Raw genomic sequence first — 18613 nt, 5'->3', positions numbered from 1 at the left:
TTTTTTTCTTGACTCTGTAAAGTTTGGAGGATATGCTTTTTTATAAACTTAATTGAAAACCCCACCTTCAATCTCTTTTGGAACAGGCATGTTGTAAATAAATAGAATTTTTAAAAATGGAAAATCTTACAAACCAGAATAATAAGCCAAAAAGATCGTGTTTATTATGTCTGAACTTGCTATTTGAATGAAGAGAGCAAGCTAATAGCTAAGAGTGCCATGAGTATATCATATCTATAAATAACTTTTGGTTTAATATTTATAGTTTAATAAGCAAATGGCCAGAGCATTTGTTTTTTAAAATGTCATCATTTTAAAATAAAAGTTTTAAAAAATAATTAACTATTACAACTCGTTAGAATACATATTCCTTTAAGATTTGTGGGGTTTATTAATGAAAACATCACTTCAGTCTCTAGAACATGTTTAAATTAGCTTAGGTTAGTCTATATTTTCAAGGATCTCCACTGTGTGCTGAAAAAGTATTATCATTTTTTATTTATGTGCAAAAAGTTTATGCAAGACTGATGTCTTAAGAATAGATATTCTTTAATTCTTTCTTATTCAGAAATACTGTGCCTATCTACTGAATGTATGACATTAAAAATAAAAAAGTACATTCACATTTGTAAGCAAGAGCAAGTCTTATTCATATTTATGATCTAGGTTCAAAGGAAAGGTGAGAGAGCCATTGAAGAAAGAAGATAGGGATTAGAATTCATCCTGAAGAAGTGACTCCAGTTCACTTTTTACTCTATGGCTTTTGTTTTAGCAACCCACTTCCCTGCCTTTTACTTGGAGTTGGTTTTTGAGTAATAATCTCAAAAAGTTCTCAAAGTTTGCCTGAACCCCTTTCTGTCCAGTAACATCCATGTCAGCCAAGCAGAATGAGGCATGTAGTTTGTGACCACTAAATATTATTTTTTTCTCTTTGTAAGCCTAATTGGGCAGTTAAAAAAAAAATTGAATTCACAATCTTGACTTCGTTAGTAATTTGTCCTACCCAGAAAATAAAAAATAACTTAATAATGAGCCATGTAGTTTCATGGGAAAAGGACTAGGCTAGGAGTCAAGTTGTATATGTGTGTTCCATTATCTCTCTGCCACTAGCCTATGGTATGTTCAAGCCATTTAACCTCCTGGGACTTTATTTAACTCAGATATAAGAGTAGTGATCCCATGAACTCTTTGACCCAAAACTCGAAATTTCTTCTCAGTCTTAGATCCCTGACAGTGACTTAAATACATAGGTAGAATCATGTTTAAACTTATCCTTAAGATGTAATTAGAATCTCTTTCTTTTGGATAAATATAGATTTTTAAAAACCACCTTTTTAAATAAGTACTCGAACTTTACCAGATTACTTAAGATTCATCAATGTCGTAAAATAATCAAATCACATGAAAAGTATTTCTATTACTGGAGACACAAAAAATTATGCTTCCTAATAAAGTTTGCTTGAAGGGCAGCATAAAAAATGGAAAGACACTTTTGATGTGCTTCTCTTGCCTTAAAAATTAAGGTCATTTCTTTGGATATTGAGTGCTTTTTCATGTTAAATCTGATCTCTTCTTTTGGCCATAATCTGTATCTCTGTAATAATCTGTGTTACAGTAGACTCAAGGATTTAGATTGACATCTCATTTGTATAACTACCTTATTTTTATGGATAGGACATTGGGTGGAGCTCAGCACCCTGAACTCTAATATTAAAGGGCAAGATAGAAGGTGGCTTTGTTGGACTAGAATACCTGGCCAGATTTTCCAATGATATATCATTCTCTGGATTAGGTGGAAAAGGAACTAATCCATTGATTATTTTACTAGGATGTTTGTGGTACTCTTGGATCTTGGTTTTTATTATCCTATATCCCTTATAAAGCATGCTTAATGGATGTGCCTCAAGGGAAAAAGAAAACAATCTTAACTGATTATGTTATGCATAGCTCTCCCTGATGCCACATGCTGCAGGCCGAGTAACCAGAAGTGTAGATAGACATGTATTACTACCGATTTACAGAGGACTCTGCTTAGGGCAAAAAAAAAAAAAAAAAGGTTGTTCTGTGACATCCCAAAGCTATTAAGGATTTTTTTATTTCACTTTTGTTCTCTTAAGTAAAAGCTTCTGTCCATAACCATGCTAAAATAAAGCAAACCCCATTTAAAGAAAAATGAAGTGTGTTTTTATTTTCAATCTCCTGTCTGGGCCTTTATAAAAATAGATTCACTATAAACTAGAATCAGCTATTGAAGATGTGCGACCAATTTTGTAAAGTCTTGAACTTGTGTGTCTCATCAAAGCCACCTTTTCTTTCTTGTCCTGCCAAGATTTTTCCATTCACTGTCAGGCATGTTTTCCGTACGTGTATATTACATCACCCCCATGTGCCCTTTCTGTCTTTTGTTCTGTCTAACCAGTTTTTATCAAAACTTAAAAGAGTCAAAGGTATAAACTTCTGAGATGTCAAAGTACAATTTAATTCTAAATTTAAAAGTGGCATTAAAATGATACTTTTTACATCTCACTATTTTCTACCATTAAACTCAAGTGTTTCTAGAGGACTAAGCAAGTTTTAATGGTGCATTTTAGTTTCTTTTGAAATTTTCATTGAGCTTTATATGTGTGCATCTATGCATTCTAACATTTTTATATTTATAATATATCTTAATCCTATAGAAACTGAAAACAGTATATTACCAAAATGTTGCATAGTCTTAACACACTTTTCAAAAGTTTTAACTTACTGTGGATTGCAGATATAACCCACCATATCCACAATCTGTAACTACATTTAAGTGCATACAGCATTCCTATATAAGGTCATGCGTTAAAAATTGCATTTCAGGAACATATGGAGTAAATATGTGTCCTCTCTTTACTAACCTTAAATGATAAGCCTTAGGAAACTGTTATTTGTCAGTGCTATAAAGCAGATTGTTGCCCAGTGGTTTCAATTATCATCAAAGGATTCTTCACAGGCAGTAATAGTTACATCAAAACCTGAAATTTATTATTCAGGTTCTGCACTGAAGTCTTCACAGTGATTATGTTCCTTTCAACAGAATGCATTTTATGCTGACTTCTCACATTCCTTTTCATCTTTTTATTATTTCCCTAGAATGGCCACCAAGTTAATACGGCTAGTTAATGACAAGAAAAGATATGAGCGGGTTGGTGGCGGCCCCAAGCGGCTGGGACGAGATGTGGAGATGGAAGAAATGATTGAGCAGCTGCAAGAGAAAGTTCATGAGCTTGAAAGACAAAATGAAGTCCTCAAAAACAGACTAATTTCAGCCAAACAGCACCTTCAAATCCAAGGTTACAGGCCATACAATTATGTACAGTCTCGTATTAACACTGGGCGTAGAAAAGCAAACGAAAGTGCAGGCTTACAGGAGTGCTCCAGGAAAGGTAAATGGAGACTTTCAGCAAACCCTAAATTCAAGTCCTATAATAGATTCTTTCATACAGACACAAAAAGTTTTATTTCTATATTTTACATGTTTTAAGTATCAAAAGAGATAGAAAATTAGTTTTGAGCTTGCTCTTTGATAAAATCATAATATTGTCATGAAGATCATTTTATGTAAGAGTTGGTTCTTTTTAGTTGATTTTTTATATTAAGAATAGAAATCCGGCTGGGGTTGTGGCTCAGTGGTTGAGCGCTCATCTAGCATATACAAGGCCCTGGGTTCGATCCTCAGCACCACATAAAAATAAATAAATAAAGGTATTGTGTCCAACTACAACTAAAAAATAAAATATTAAAAAAAATAGAAATCACATTAACTCAAGACAAGTGGGGGAAATCAGCTAGTTTGCTTATATGTGGCCACATTTTTTTGAATGATCACATTAAACTTTTTCATCCAAAACCTTTTATAAAATTTGCAAAAGTGGCCAAGTGTGGTGAGTACACACCTGTAATCCCAACTACTCAGAAGGCTGAAGCAGAAGGATTCCAAGTTTGAGGTCAGCCTAGCCAGACCCTGTCTAAAAAGAAAAAAATAAAAATTCTAGGGCTGCAGCTCAGTGATAGGGCATCCTGGATTCAGTACCCAGTACCAAGAAGTATTGAAATCTTTCTTGTTTTGTGGAAGCAGTGTGACAGTGGACTATGTGTATGTGTATAACTAAGAATTTAAAAAGTTGGGTTCTTTCTCCTCCACTTACTAGCTGATCACCTTAAAAAACTCTCCCAATCATTATAAACTTGAGTTTTCTTTACATATAAAATAAAAAGTATTGAAGTGGGCGGGAGATATAGCTTAGTGGTAGAGTGCTTGCCTAACATGGATGAGCTGTAGGTTCAATTCCCAATACTTCCCAAAAAATCCCCAAGTGACCTTTATAAAAGTCTTTTCCATCTGTAAAAATAATCACAGGTCAATTGTTTTCTTCATTTTAAAAATGAATAATCTAAAATTTACCCATGTTAAAAGCAATTGAATTGTCAAGATAGTTCTCAGTATAAATTTAAATATTTCTAATAAAAATTCCCAATTCTCTCTATCTACAGACAAACCTTATTATAACAGAACTAAAAATAAATAAACCTTTTTTTTGGGGGGGGGCGGGGGGGCTACTAGGGATTGAACCTAGGGCTTTTCACATGCTAGGAAAGCATTCTACCATTGAATTACATCCTCAGCCCTTAAGTAACTTTTTAAAATTTCATCTACTGGAGAAGGAGATAATTGATTTTTGTTTGGAATATGCTTCACATAAAGATCAAACACCTTCAGGAATTTAAAAATCATGCAAAACTGTACTTTCAATTCATTGAGGAAGGAAAAAAACATATGAACATAAGGGGAGAAAAATTTGTTGTAGCTTTCTCTCCAAACCAAAATGTTAACACTATCTGTTCCATAGATAGAGTTCCTTTGAAGTCAGTAAGGCCATCACACAGGCAGGAGGCAGCTGCAGGATGAAAGGGGCTGGCTGTTCCTAGCCATGTGAGATTGCGGTCAACTTTGAATATGACCAAAGTAAGCATAATGAATTATAAATCAGAAAATACATACTGTCTTTAATTACCTTTTTTTATATGGAAGAGAACAGCTGACCTCCAGCCTCATTTTTCCCATCTGTAAAACGGAATGATAATAATACCAGATTAAATAAGAGGTGAAGCTTTTGTAGGTCTACAATAAATTATTTTAACTTTAAAAAGTCACTTATTCTCTAATTTAGTCAGAATATAAGTGGTCAAGATGATATCTTTGGTCTGCGAGGTCTTTTATACGAAATAAAAATAATGTCTGAAGTTTAGTTTTCTTTACATATCAAATAAAAATACTTTTTAGACTAAAATGACAAGCTGATCTAGTATATGAATTATTATTCAAATAGAAGAGATCAATCAATAGAGGGGCTTGGGATGTAGCTCAGTGGTGGAGCATTTGCCAGACACTGCCAAAAAACAAAAACATTCATGGAAGTTTGACTACAAAGCTTAAATTTCTCTTTATGATTGTATACTCTTAATGACCCAGACCTTTTTTTTTTTACTAAACATAGAGTCCAGAACATGGAAGTTGCACAAAACATTAGTGATGAATACTTTCTGAATCACTATTTTTCTGAGTAAAGCTGGGGCATCATTACCAAAGTTGATACCTCAGCTCTGCCTTTGAGGACTGCCTTTGAGGCTGGGATTAAGGCCAGACTTGTCAGGAATATCTCAACCTTCAGGGACTAGACCAGAACCCAAACCCTCTCTAGCCATGGGAAGTCTTTACCCTCAAACTGCTGTACAAATAACTGTCGTTTTCTATTTGTGCTTTGGGATAATGGATGAAAAACACTGGCTTCATTGTGGTTGATACTATGCAAACACAATTCTTGTTGTGAACAATGAGTAGAACAAAAATTTGTAAAGTTTATGTGTTTTAAAATATAACTATTAGCAAATCACCATGAAACTGTTAATTTTAAGATATATTTTGAGTATTTTTTTAAACCATGCTGGTAATGTTGAATTTTCCCTTGATTGATGTAGGAAAAGCTTAAAAATTAGCATTATTGCCAAAATAATTTAACTGGCAAATTCCATCATACTAAAATATTTGAATGTGTTAGGCAGAGCCTTTTCTGTTCTTTTTTTTTTTAAATTATTTTTTTTGAGACATATGGGCCTTTATTTTTTTCATTTATTTATATGGGGTGCTGAGAATTGAACCCAGTGCCTCATACATGCTAGGCAAGCATTCCACCACTGAGCCACAACCCCAGCTCCCCCTTTTTTATTCTTTAAGCTAGTACAGCAATAGATATTGAACATATTGGAAAGAGCAAGAAATAGTTTTATTATTCTAATTACAGTTCTAATTTATAACAATGTGTATGTACATCAAAACATCATGCAGATGGCAAATACAATTTTATCTATCAATTTAAATAATAAAAAATAACATTCACTTTTTTTGAAAGTAAACTTTTCTAAAGAAAAGAGTTTTATATCTGGGACTATGCTCAATTTAAAAATCTCTATCATTTGTCATCCTTTACCTTAAACTTTAATAGTTTAATTATTCCATAAATGTAAAGTAATTAATATAACTGAAAGTATGTCTTATTTTTAATAATGGGAATATCTTTGTAAAATTGCATATAACTTTTTAAGAAACAGGGTCTCATCGTGTTGCCCAGGCTGGCCTTGAACTGCCAGTGTCAAATGATCCTCCTGCCTCAGCCCCCCAAGTAGCTGAGCCAGCATATATAACTATTTTTATTAAGTTATAATTTTTAAAATTATAATTTAAATGCAAGAGGGAAATGTCTTTTTTAAAGAAATACTATCAATCTAGTCTCAAATCATCTTTCCTAAAATATAAATTTTCTTATTTAGGTAGAATAACAAAGTATAGGCAACATGCTGACTTAGGGTCAACAAATTGGAATGATTTAAAAATTTAAAAAATCATTAACACTAAAAAAAGTCAAGTTTTTGAAAACTCTTTTCTTCAAATTTTAGTTTACATTGTAAAGACTAGAAATTTTTTTCAGAAATTACTGCAGGAGTTCTAAATCAAATTATTCCTAGGTAATTTGGTTTTCATAGTATTATTTGTTAAATGGCAACAGTTGTTGCTGTATTTTATTTAATACCTACTTCAGGTGAGATCTAATATTCCCTTTGGCATTGTATTTCTAATTCTCTATACAATGGAGCACATATGTCTTAATACTTAACAAGAGATTTTATTATATTATAAATATCCTTATGATAGCAAATAAAAAGAGATTTTAAACTTCTCTTCTGTAATCATATTTTATTTTTATATTTTTAGGTATAAGACTCCAAGATGTAGATGTAACAGAAACTGTACAACCTGTGCTTACAAAATATGGCAATAGTTTACTTGAAGAAGCCAGAGGAGAAATAAGAAATTTGTATGTATTCTTTTTCATGGTTATTTTAGAACTTTGTTTATTGATCATGTCTTATTTTGATCCCTTCCTTTCCTTTATTGTAAACAAAAATGGGATATGTCTAAATAATTTGCTTCACTAAAACACAGCTAGTTCTGAGGGGTAATAACAGGTATTACATGACATGTTTTCAGTAAAATAAGGGAAATGAATAATTATCTACCACATCAATGAAAGGGTTTATAAAATAGTCTTCTTTATTCTAATTTTACCCCCAAAGGAATGGCATGGCATCCAATCATTTAGAGTAGTATAAACTTTAGAGGCAACATTTTCATTCCCAGAAAATCACAGGTAACTTTTTTCTTTTTTTTTTAGATCCTGAATCAGCCCTTTTTGTGGTTTAAAAAAATAAACAAAAAGGAATTGGGAGGAGTGGCTTAAAAGTCTGAACTTATCAGATACATATGGATTTCAGATATTGTTTCCCTATGATTCTATGGTATTGCATTCTTCATCATATCATGGTTTCAAAAAAGTTACTTCTGCAACATTTAGATTTCTTTCCCAGTTAATCAAAGCCTCATGGTTTCAGTGTCTTTGAGTTAACCAAATGAAGATAAGGTTCTAGTTTACCTATAGACTTTCACCTGAATTATCATGAGAGCAAAACAACACTAAATGACGAAAGAGAACATGACACAAAAAGTAGATAGTTTAGACAGTTGCTTAAGAATAAGATGGGCTTAAAATGTTTCCTTTTGAATATTTTAAATATCAGTTATAGTAATGATTAGCCTGTGAGAAAAATAAAAGATTTGACATAATTTATTACCTGATAATCAGCTGAGAAATCAAGAGTTCGTACCAATTTCCTGAGGCTCATTGCACTGGGATACCGTCAGAAACAGAAGAAAAAGATAAATGCATGCCAGAGACCACTAAGTTATGTTTGGCAAATTTCCCGCCATCCTCTCTGAAGTGTTAATTTGGGTGATATAGGCAGATGTGTATATATGAAAGAAGAAAGGCACATTAATTATCTGAAGACCGGATTGTAGAGTACACAACAGGTGATCAATAGAATTGAATTAAACCAAAGTCCAATCCATTGCGTTATTGTCTTGTTAAAAAGCAATATCTTGAATTGCTCCATATGTATTTCCAAATCATCACATTCAATCTGCTACTATTTCACTGTGTGCAGAGGCAATTAAGCTAAACTTTTTAACTTTTGCTTGCTCTTTATTATGAAGAAATATCTTTGCACTGATCTTAAATACTAAAATTTTCCTCAACTACAGATTCTTAGAAGGCTTTTTATTTCAGAGAAAATGTTATTCAGTCACAAAGAGGCCAGATAGAAGAGTTAGAACATTTGGCTGAGATCCTGAAAACTCAGTTGAGGAGGAAAGAAAATGAAATTGAGTTATCTCTTCTTCAGCTTCGTGAACAGCAAGCTACAGATCAAAGGTATGTTAAAATAGAAATACCATTTTGATAAGGTCAGATTAGTTTAAAATAGTTTATCATGTCTGTAAAAGGATGCATTTATCTAGACTATTTAAAAATCATTTTTTACTTAACATTATTCCTATAGGCCTACTTTAGACCTACTAACTACTATCAACAACTCTCATGTAAGGGCTGTTTTCCCTAACCGGCCCCCTTACGGGTTCTGATTGGTGGAAACTGCCCTCGTCATATGTTCTCTGTTTATTTGCTTCCTTTGCTAAAATCGCAGGAAGTTAATGTCATTTCAATGTAGCTATTGAAAGAAGTACAGGGTATAAGATTTTATCTGTTGATTTACCTTATATACAAGTCTAGCACATTTAAGATTTTTTTTAACCTTAAAAGGTAGTAAATTCGATAATACGGTTACAGTTGGTGATCTCAAAGATGTCACCTCTCCTCAAATCCAAAGTTGGCGTTGATCTGTTGATTATTGTGGAGGATGATGGGACCCATCAGTAGTTGCCCTAAAGGCATTGCCACCACTGCATTTTGGACATTTTATAAAGTATAGTGTTTATGCTTGGACATTGTGCTTTCAACAAGACTTTATCCTTTTACCACATTCTTTCTTGAATTATCTTTCTCCCTTTATGGCTTTTTTTTTCCTTTAATTTTTTATTGTTTTGACTATGCATACCCCAAATCAGAGATAGTAGCATATTGAATCTATCACTCGGCTTTAACAATTATTAACATGTTACCCATCTTATTACATAAACCCCTTCACCTTTATTTTCCTCAGTTAATTAGCCTCAGCCAGATATGTCACTCAGATACTTTCCTATGTATCTCTTTCTGATAGGGAATTTTTTAAAACATAATCACCATGCCACTGTCACACCTGATAAAATTAATTGCCATTCTTTCATATAATCTAATAACCAGTTTAAATTCAAACATTCCTAAAGATGTCTTTCTACTGTTCATTTGAATTGGAATCCAAATAAGGTCTACACCTTGGATTTAGTTGCTATATCTCTTTTGTATTTCATTAATCTCATTTTTTCTTAAACCAGACAGAGTTCCACTTTTCTTTCCCCCTTTCCAATGTGTCTGATGTTATGCATATGTGGCTGGATTCTTATTTAGAAAAACAAAGAAAGATTTCCTAGTGTTTCGTTTCACATTCAGTGTTTACCCTCTTTTAACAAACTAACCTTACATGGTAGCATATGAAGAAGCTAAGAAAAGAAGCATATCATCAAACTTGTTTGAAAAGGTAAAGTGAGCTAAAACATATATCAAAAGCTTTATACTTAAAAGATTTATGGGCTAGGGTTATGTCTCAGAGGTAGAGCGCTCACCTCGAATGTGCGAGGCCCTGGGTTTGATCCTCAGCACCACATAAACATAAATAAATAAAATAAAGATGTTATGTTCAACTACAACTAAAAAAAAGTAAATTAAAAAAAAAAGATTTAATTGGGCACAGTGGCACACCCTATAATCTCAGCTCCTTGAGAATCTGAAGCAGAGGGATTCTGCATTCAAGGGCAGCCTCAGAACTTAGTAAGGCCCTGAGCAACTTAGTCAGCCCTTGTCTCAAAATAAAAAATAAAAAAGGGTGGGGATATGACTTAGTGGTAAAGCATCCCTGGGTTAAATCCCCAGAACCAAAAAAAAAAAAAGAAAGAAAGAAAAGTTAGAAGAGTAGCATAACCTTTAATATTTATGTGTAAAACTGAATTGTATAAGAAAATCTAATAACTAGTAACATTATATACCCTCCTAAATGCACAGCAAAAGAAACATGAATATTTTTGAGAATTATATTTAATTATATTTTGAGAATTATATTTAAATGTAAACATATTTGAATTTTAATTAGACATTTTTACGTTATACTTAATTTGAACCCTGACTTTAAATCATGATTGTCTAGGTGTGACCCATGTTTCCCTGGGAAGAGGAACTGATTTAGATTCAACCTTCTTGGAAAAACCAAGAAATGGTTCCTTATAAGGTACAGTGCCAGAGAGGACAAGACCCCTTCACTAAATGTAATGATCTTAATGTGATTGCTAACAGCCAAAATTCAGACATTATCTAAATACAAAAGTTCACATAAGCCAAGCTCAAGCTTGGGGCCCATCCCTATCTGCTGTATTCAACCATTATTGCAAGGTTATCAGGGAGTACCTTCCTTGTTATCTTTCTCATATTCCCAGTCAGATGGACTATGTTAACTGATCCTTTTTCCAGATGGATATGATCATCAGAGCTAGACTTTCAGTGTTAATTGAAAAGGAGATCCAAAAGTCCTTCAATCCTGGGTCAAAGCAGCAGCAGAAAGAGAGTGATAGACAAGGACCCATCTACTATAAATATTGCCAGTAAGAGTACCAACATGTACTTATAGAGGAACTAACCTTAAAAAACAAAAGAAGGGCTTCCTCAGGGGCCTATGTTATACATATAAACAAAATAAGCAGTCTTTTCTGTGATACCAAGAATTATAAGTGGAAACAAAATTGGTATTACAGGCCAAGGAACTTTTGTTGCAGAGGTCAGGGAAATAAATCAGTTTTTACCCTAGCTTACTGAATTTATAAAAGTGAAAATTTACATGTCATTTCCTTAGAAGGAAGAGTATCTATAGTAAGTAGCATATCGTTTCTTGAAATATTTTTGAAACTGAAGAAATAAGTTAAAATAAGAACTTTCAAGGCTATTTTTAAAAAATATGTTTACACATAGCTCAAAATTTTATGTATAACAGCAATTTTTTGAGACTAATGGAAAACTGTTGAAAAAAATTTAGGGAGAGTATAAAACTTGGTATAATTTACTGTAGAGAAAAATCACAAAATGGAAAACATATTTAAACTTCTCTTTCACGGATACATTATTTCAGATTTGAAATTCTAGAAGTCTGATCTGGATGTTGGACCTCTTGTTCTCAAACATGAACCTAACATAGTTGTAATCTTCAGAATGGCAGTGCTTGATATTTATGGCAGAGAGCCTTTTCATAGAATATTACAGAAACTCTTCATAGTATGTGTTTAATAGACCAGTTTGGTTTGGCATCAGCTTGACATAAACTTTTGGTTATCCAAAGCCCTTAATTGCTTTGAAGTAAAAGCCCAGTGCTGCTCCTTTTTATTAAAATCATGTTTTTTCCTGTTGTTGTGGTCTATTTTGGAAGACTGAGTTGTGATTTTTGCATATGTTCTACATAATGCCTCATTAGCAAAAAATCTTGTATCATTTACAAGTAGCCTGAATGTCTGTGTTGTTTTGAACAAAAATCCATATTAAAATTTAAACAATATAAAAATGCACATTTTCTGCTTATTAAAAAAGCTGTCTTAAATTAAATGCAAAGCTGTAACCAGTGAACATATGTACATAAACATTAAAATCAGAATGATTTTACCTTTTATTGACTTTTTCGACTCCAAAAATATGTATACTCTTAACAACTGTGCTAAGTGGTGTTGTTTTGTTTTGGTTTTTTTTTAATAAATGTTAGGGTGTTTACCTTCTTAATTAAAAATCATGTAAGTGCCATAATGTCTCAGTGGAGGGAATTTAACCCATATATATTTCAGACACTCTGACTTGCCCTCTTCTCTTTGGCAGACAGCAGATTGTCAAATCTTAGAATTGAGAGGCCTTTTGCAGCCTCGCATTATAAGAAACATCTTGGCTTTAAGGGCTGTCTCTTTTTCCCCTGTGCACAGATACAGGATTACCTCCTAGCACTCTAAGTTTCTCCCCAAATTATCATTTTGAAAAGCAGCAAACCTACAGAAAAGTGGAGAAAATAAGAGAGTGAGCATTCACATACCTTGCACCTCTTAGCAATCTATGAATATGCCACAGCCTGTCTCTCCATTATGCAGGCTTGCTCACAAGCCCTTCTCTCTCTCCTCTCGTCTCTCCCTCCCTTCTCCACCTCTTCACTGCACCTCTCTCTTTCTCTCACCCCTTTTTTTCCTTCTATTCCTCCCTTCCTCCTCTCCCATTTGATAATTAGGTGCCTATGTTTCTTCATTGTCTGTACACATATCTTCAAGGAACAAGGACATCCTCCTACATTATAGACACTCTAAACATTTAACCATGAATGATACAGTTGCCCCAGTTGTTCCAATAATGCTGCACTTTTTTATTAATGGGTTTTGTTTTGTTTTGATCTCGGATTCAGTCAGAGGCTATGTGTTGTATTTAATTGTCATGGTATTTAGGTTTCCTTTATTTTAGAATGTTCCCTGCTTTTTTTCCAGCCCATTGACAGTTGTTTGCAGAATGCCCCTCAATTTGGATTTGTCTGATTGCCCAGCCCCCTAATTTAGAGGGCACATCTGGTTTTCTGATGGTGGGATAACTGGGGCCAGGAATAACCATGCAAACATTAGAACACAGGGAGATGATCTGTTGTTTTTAAAAATAATATATTCGCTAAGCTCTCACTATCATTTTGCATAGTTTAGAATTTGTCCAGTGACAATTATTTCACTCATACCATTTCTTTTATTCCGATGTTTCTTAAAATTAATATTATCTAAGATTTTTCTAGATAGCACTTGACATATTTTCCCAATACTTTATACAAACCACAGAAATCGTCACAAGTAATCGTATCTAGTGAATAAACATACACATGACAGTGGAGGGAGAGTTACAGTTTAGAGCATCTTAGAAGAAGGAAACAAGTTAAAAGAATGGCAAGAATTTAACCCTTAAAACTAGATTGAGTGGTGGCTTCATAACTTAAGGACTCTGGCCAAATTTTACTTCTCTGAGCATCAGTTAACTACCCAAACTATAAAATGAATAGATTGAAATGGGTGAATGGTTCCCTACTCTGTAATTATCAGTCATTATCTCCTTAGGGAACTTGTGCTTTTGAACAATTCTGCCTACTCAGTAATCTGTATTTCTTAATTTAATCATTATTTACATTTGGTATTCATCAAAGACCTATATCAAATCAATTATTCCTTCTGATAATTGTGAAACAGCCTATGTTAGTGCCCAGGATTGGCATGATCGTATCAAAAACTAAAAACAATACAAAACCTTTAGTTCACTTTTGTAATTTAATTGCCAGCAAATCTACACTTCCCGTTGGGGTTTATGGAATATTGACTAAAGTCCCAGATTCCCCTTCCTATTACTGTAAAATCTATAGTTAAAAATTCATTAAACGTAATCCTAAACATGGTTCTTTTAAGAAGATGAGCCAGGATTTGGGTTACTCCTGTCCCCAACCAGCACCATCTTTTTTCATGTGAATATGATTATATGCATGTAGAGAGCTCTACTACTGTGCTTCCATTTCCAGTGGTGGTGAAATAAGAAAGTTCTGATTTGTACTTTGACCCAACATCCCAGGAAGTTGTGATACAGAGGCAAATAAACATACACAAATTTTTTCCTCAGTGAAATGTTTTTCCACCTCCCCGACCCACCATAGTACTAGGAATCGAATCCAGAGATGCTCTGCCACTGAGCTACATCCCTACCCCTTTTTATTTTGAGATAAGGTCTCACTAAGTTGCCCAAGCTGGCCCCACACTTGGGATGCTCCTACTTCAGCTTCCACACACCTTTGCAACCGGATTCGCCTTAAATCAGAGATCCTTGTTTTCCCCCATGATCACAAGTAGCAGTTCTGAGCAAAACCATTACCTTTCAAAGAGACTTTTCCTTGGCTATTTTAGTGAATCTTATTCATTCCATTTAGTAGCATTCTTTGTAGTTCAATTCAAAAGTGGTACCCTACACAATAATTGTTACCTGTATATCTCCAATAAGAACTATGAATAGCCTACATTTCTTTCAACAGGAGTCTGATTTGTTTTAAAAAGTAAAAAAAAAAAAAAAAGGAAACTATTTTTTTTCAACCCTAAGGTTGTTTTCAGTTTTATTCCCCAGATTTGGTCAGCCTAAAACAATTACTCAAAAAGATCCTCTGTGGGCTGGGGCTGGGGCTCAGTGGTAATGCACTTGCCTGGCATATGTGAGGCACTGGGTTCAATTCCTGGTACCACATATAAATAAATAAAATAAAGGTCTATCAACAACTTAAAAATTTTTTTAAAAAAGATCCTCTGCATTCTACCTCATAAAATATTTGATGTGATTAGTTCTCAGAATCTCATAGCCAATCCTCTGTGTTGTAGAGCTTTCTCTTCTAAATGGTGTTAAATGCTATAACATTTTAGTCTCAAAAAAAAAGAAGACCTTTTTTTTAGGTTTCAAAATCCTTACTGTAGCAAAGAATGAAATGTTCATGGGGGTGGAGGAGGGGAGTTGAGTGCCTGGGGAATGAAATATATGAAACTTTCACTGGAACAAAGATTTTTGCTTCTTAAGCTTTCATATTAGACTATACATTACATAGCTCTACTGAAAGTTGTTCCTTCTCCAGTGTATCTGAGGTTTTAAGTTTCTGGATTTATTATGGCACCCAGTAGCAAAGCTGGAGTCAAGTGTTTTTAAGGCTTCCATTAGAAATTCCTTTTTCAGAGTTTATTGCTTGACTGTTTCAAATTATATGAGAGAAACTTGGCACACAGTTTGTTGAGCTGGATTACTTTTTTCAACATAAAATCTAATTTATTTCAGTTTGTTTTTAATCTAGAGATGGGCCAACAACTTTTCTCATAGTTTTCAAAGATTTGATCATAGTTCTAAATCATATGTCCATAAAACTGAAAAAGGAAAATAAGGAAAAGAAACGGCATTTTCCAACTTAATTGTTTCTTTTTTTTCCAAAATCCTTGTTGAAAAATGTGAGAAATTTATTTTTACAAAGCATTTAATTAATGTGCTTGGTATCTGTTTGCAAATCATTTCACCATGTGTAATGTAGCATGTACAAATTGGAGCATGACTGTCAGAGTTCATCTGAATGTTTTTACCACGTATTATTCTCTGTGTTAGAATGTCATCATTTGGGAGATTTGGTGTTCCTATCATAGTGAGTGGAAGAGAGCAGAAAGATATTATGTGGAGGTCATATAAAATATTTTAATAGAACATTAGACTACATTTTGACATATTCACAAAAGCATGGAATATAATTTGCTCTAATTCAGCCCCCAGCACTTCCCCTCTGCTCTCCTCCCTCTCCTCTCCTTATCTTTCAGCAGTTTATTCACAGTTTTGTTTTGTTTTGTTCTGTTTTGTTTTATTAGCGTCTTGTGTATATACTTGATGTTGGGATTCTCTGTGCTGTATTCTGGCTCTTGAAATTAGCCCGGCTTCTCTTTAAATGAGACCAACCTGAGGCCTTGCTCCACAGCCTCAAGGTCTGTGACTAGTCACTTAGCACTAACTCTCTGGCTCCCTCTTGCCTCCAACATCCTTCTGACACTCCTTTTCATCTTAGTGACATCTGCCCTCTTTGTCACCATTTCTACCCTTATCCTTTTCCCATATTTCGTCTATGTAAAAATGTTGAGTCAATGGTCAAGTTTCAGGTGATTTCATTGTATCTTTTCTCCCCTCCCCCTTTTTTCTTTTGCATGATGATTTGGATCAAATCCAGGGCCTCATATGTACTAGGCAAGTACTCTTCCACTAAGCCACATCCCAGCCCTTATTGTACTAACTTCTTCAAGGCCACACCATATTCATCACACTGCTGGTTTTAACTTATGTGTACTGTCTCTCTCTGACCCCACACTTTTTAGCTTAACAAGTTACCCTTCTCTTCATCTTGTTATCTTTGAAAAGCATACAGTCTTAACAATAAATATTATATACAAAGCCCCTCAAACTGAAACTTAAATATAATTATTAAAGACTTGAAAGTTTGCATTGTCCCATAATAGTTATACTGTTTTTTGAAGTCAAGCTGACTTCAAAATGCCATATTATAATTGTTGTATTCTATGTTTATGTTGCATTTATGTCTACTATTGAACATTATTAGTATAAAATGTTTTGTTACTTTTCTTGGTAATATTTTGAAAAGTTTAAACCTGAAGGAGTTTAGGGGAGAATTCAAGAAAGATTTCCCCAATTGAATCACTGAAATTTTCTAGAATATGCTTATTCTTCTTTGTCTTACAAAGAAAATTCAAGATTAAAACCTGTATTTCTATGACTCTTCGGCCTGAATGCATTATTGAGATTTCATTGCTGTTACTAACAGTAAGCAGTAGTCATTTTTCAAACATTTGATTCTTCTTGAAAATATTACTTTAAAACAAAATATCAGAGACCTTGCCTAGCATATGCAAGGCCCTGGATTTAATCCCTAGCACTGAAAAATAAAATAATTTTTAAAAAAAATCAGAGACAACAGAAAATATAAGAAAACATTTAAAATTATTTGAATCATTTGAAATTATTTCTTTCCTTTCATATCAATAAATGTCACTCACCTTTAAGTGGTCAAACAAGAAGTCTAGGGAAAATGGGTAAATTATATTTTATCTTCTAAATATGAAAGAGTGTGAATATTTTCTTTGTACTTTATTTAAAATGTATTTTTCTCTCCATATTATATTTTTTAGTGAATAAAAGTAACATAGAAGGGAATAACAATGAGCATACTGTTGAATATGTGCTCAGAACTGCTAGATAACATGTTTAAGACACATAATTATTTTAACATTGTGTTAAGACTGTACCCTGGGCAAAATCCAGGTTCTTGGACTTGTTTATCTTCTGTGTGAGGACAACTAACTGTCCAATGCCAAAATACAATGAACTTTCAAATATCAAAGAGGAAAATTAAGTATTTCAAGTCCTCAGCTGGTTTACAGATGTGTGAGCTTTGTAGTCCATTTTCTGGTTCCAGTAGGGCATTGTGACAATTTTTCCAATATGTGTACACTAGATAAGTTTTGGAAGTAAAATTGCTTACTTTAGATACTGAAATCATTCTCTGAATTTGAAAAATTATATATTTTTCTTAAAGAATGAAATCTTAAAATCAAGCTTCACAATTTAAGAAATGTTTTGAATGTAAAACATTAAATTAAGAAACCTTTTTCTGTCAGGAAAATCATGTCTTTTGAAAAAACAGGTATTCATTTAGATCTATGATTAACCTTTAACAAGATCTTCCTCTTAAATTCTACATTTGCTTTAATCTCAGTAGGAAAAATACAAAATAGTATTGCAGCATATAGGGTTTCTGAATACCCTGTGGACATCAAATAATCTCTTACAGCTAAAGGCACATCTGCAACATATTTAAATGCCAGCTTTGGGCATTATTAGTATAAAATGCTAAGTCACTTTTTTTGGAAATATTTTGCAAAGTTTAAACACCAAGAGGAAACTACAATGAATGGTAATCTTATGATACTATTTGCTTTGAGGGAGTGGTAGGAAGATGAATGGCTGTATTGCATATTTTTCATTAAGGGAAAGAGGGAGCATGATAGCCCAACAATAAATGCAAAGTTTGGTGGTATAACCATTGCTGTGCTGAAAGCTAATGTACTTTCATACCATCTTTCAGGACACTCTAAAATGATTTTAAATCCATATTATCAATTTTTTTAATATTTTATTTTAGTTGTGGTTGGACACAGTACCTTTATTTTATTTTTATGTGGTGTGGAGGATTGAACCCAGTGCCCCGCATGTGCTGGGCGAGCGTTTTACCACTGAGCCACAACCCCAGCCCCAAATATTATCAATTTTTATAAAGGTAACATTGTCATAAATTTTGAGGATCCCTTCAAACTTAAGAGTTTGTTTATGCAAGTTCAAGAATGATTATTGGTGGCTTTTAAGTAATA

The 18613-nt window shown here is 33.4% G+C and overlaps 1 protein-coding gene across 2 annotated transcripts in view; it reads left to right on the top strand.

Moving 5' to 3' along the window:
• The window catches only part of Rpgrip1l (RPGRIP1 like), a 98742-nt gene that overhangs the window by 4770 nt on the left and 75359 nt on the right, over positions 1 to 18613 (top strand). For both annotated transcript variants that reach the window (XM_076837629.2, XM_076837628.2), the window contains exons 4-6: positions 3121 to 3413; positions 7298 to 7400; positions 8709 to 8852. In XM_076837629.2, coding sequence (XP_076693744.1) covers positions 3121 to 3413; positions 7298 to 7400; positions 8709 to 8852 — 540 coding nt within the window. The remainder of the gene's footprint in view (positions 1 to 3120; positions 3414 to 7297; positions 7401 to 8708; positions 8853 to 18613) is intronic.

This window comes from Callospermophilus lateralis, chromosome 18 (genome assembly GCF_048772815.1).
Source record: "Callospermophilus lateralis isolate mCalLat2 chromosome 18, mCalLat2.hap1, whole genome shotgun sequence".
NCBI classification, from domain to species: Eukaryota; Metazoa; Chordata; class Mammalia; order Rodentia; family Sciuridae; genus Callospermophilus; species Callospermophilus lateralis.
This window is presented reverse-complemented; position numbering and strand designations above follow the sequence as displayed.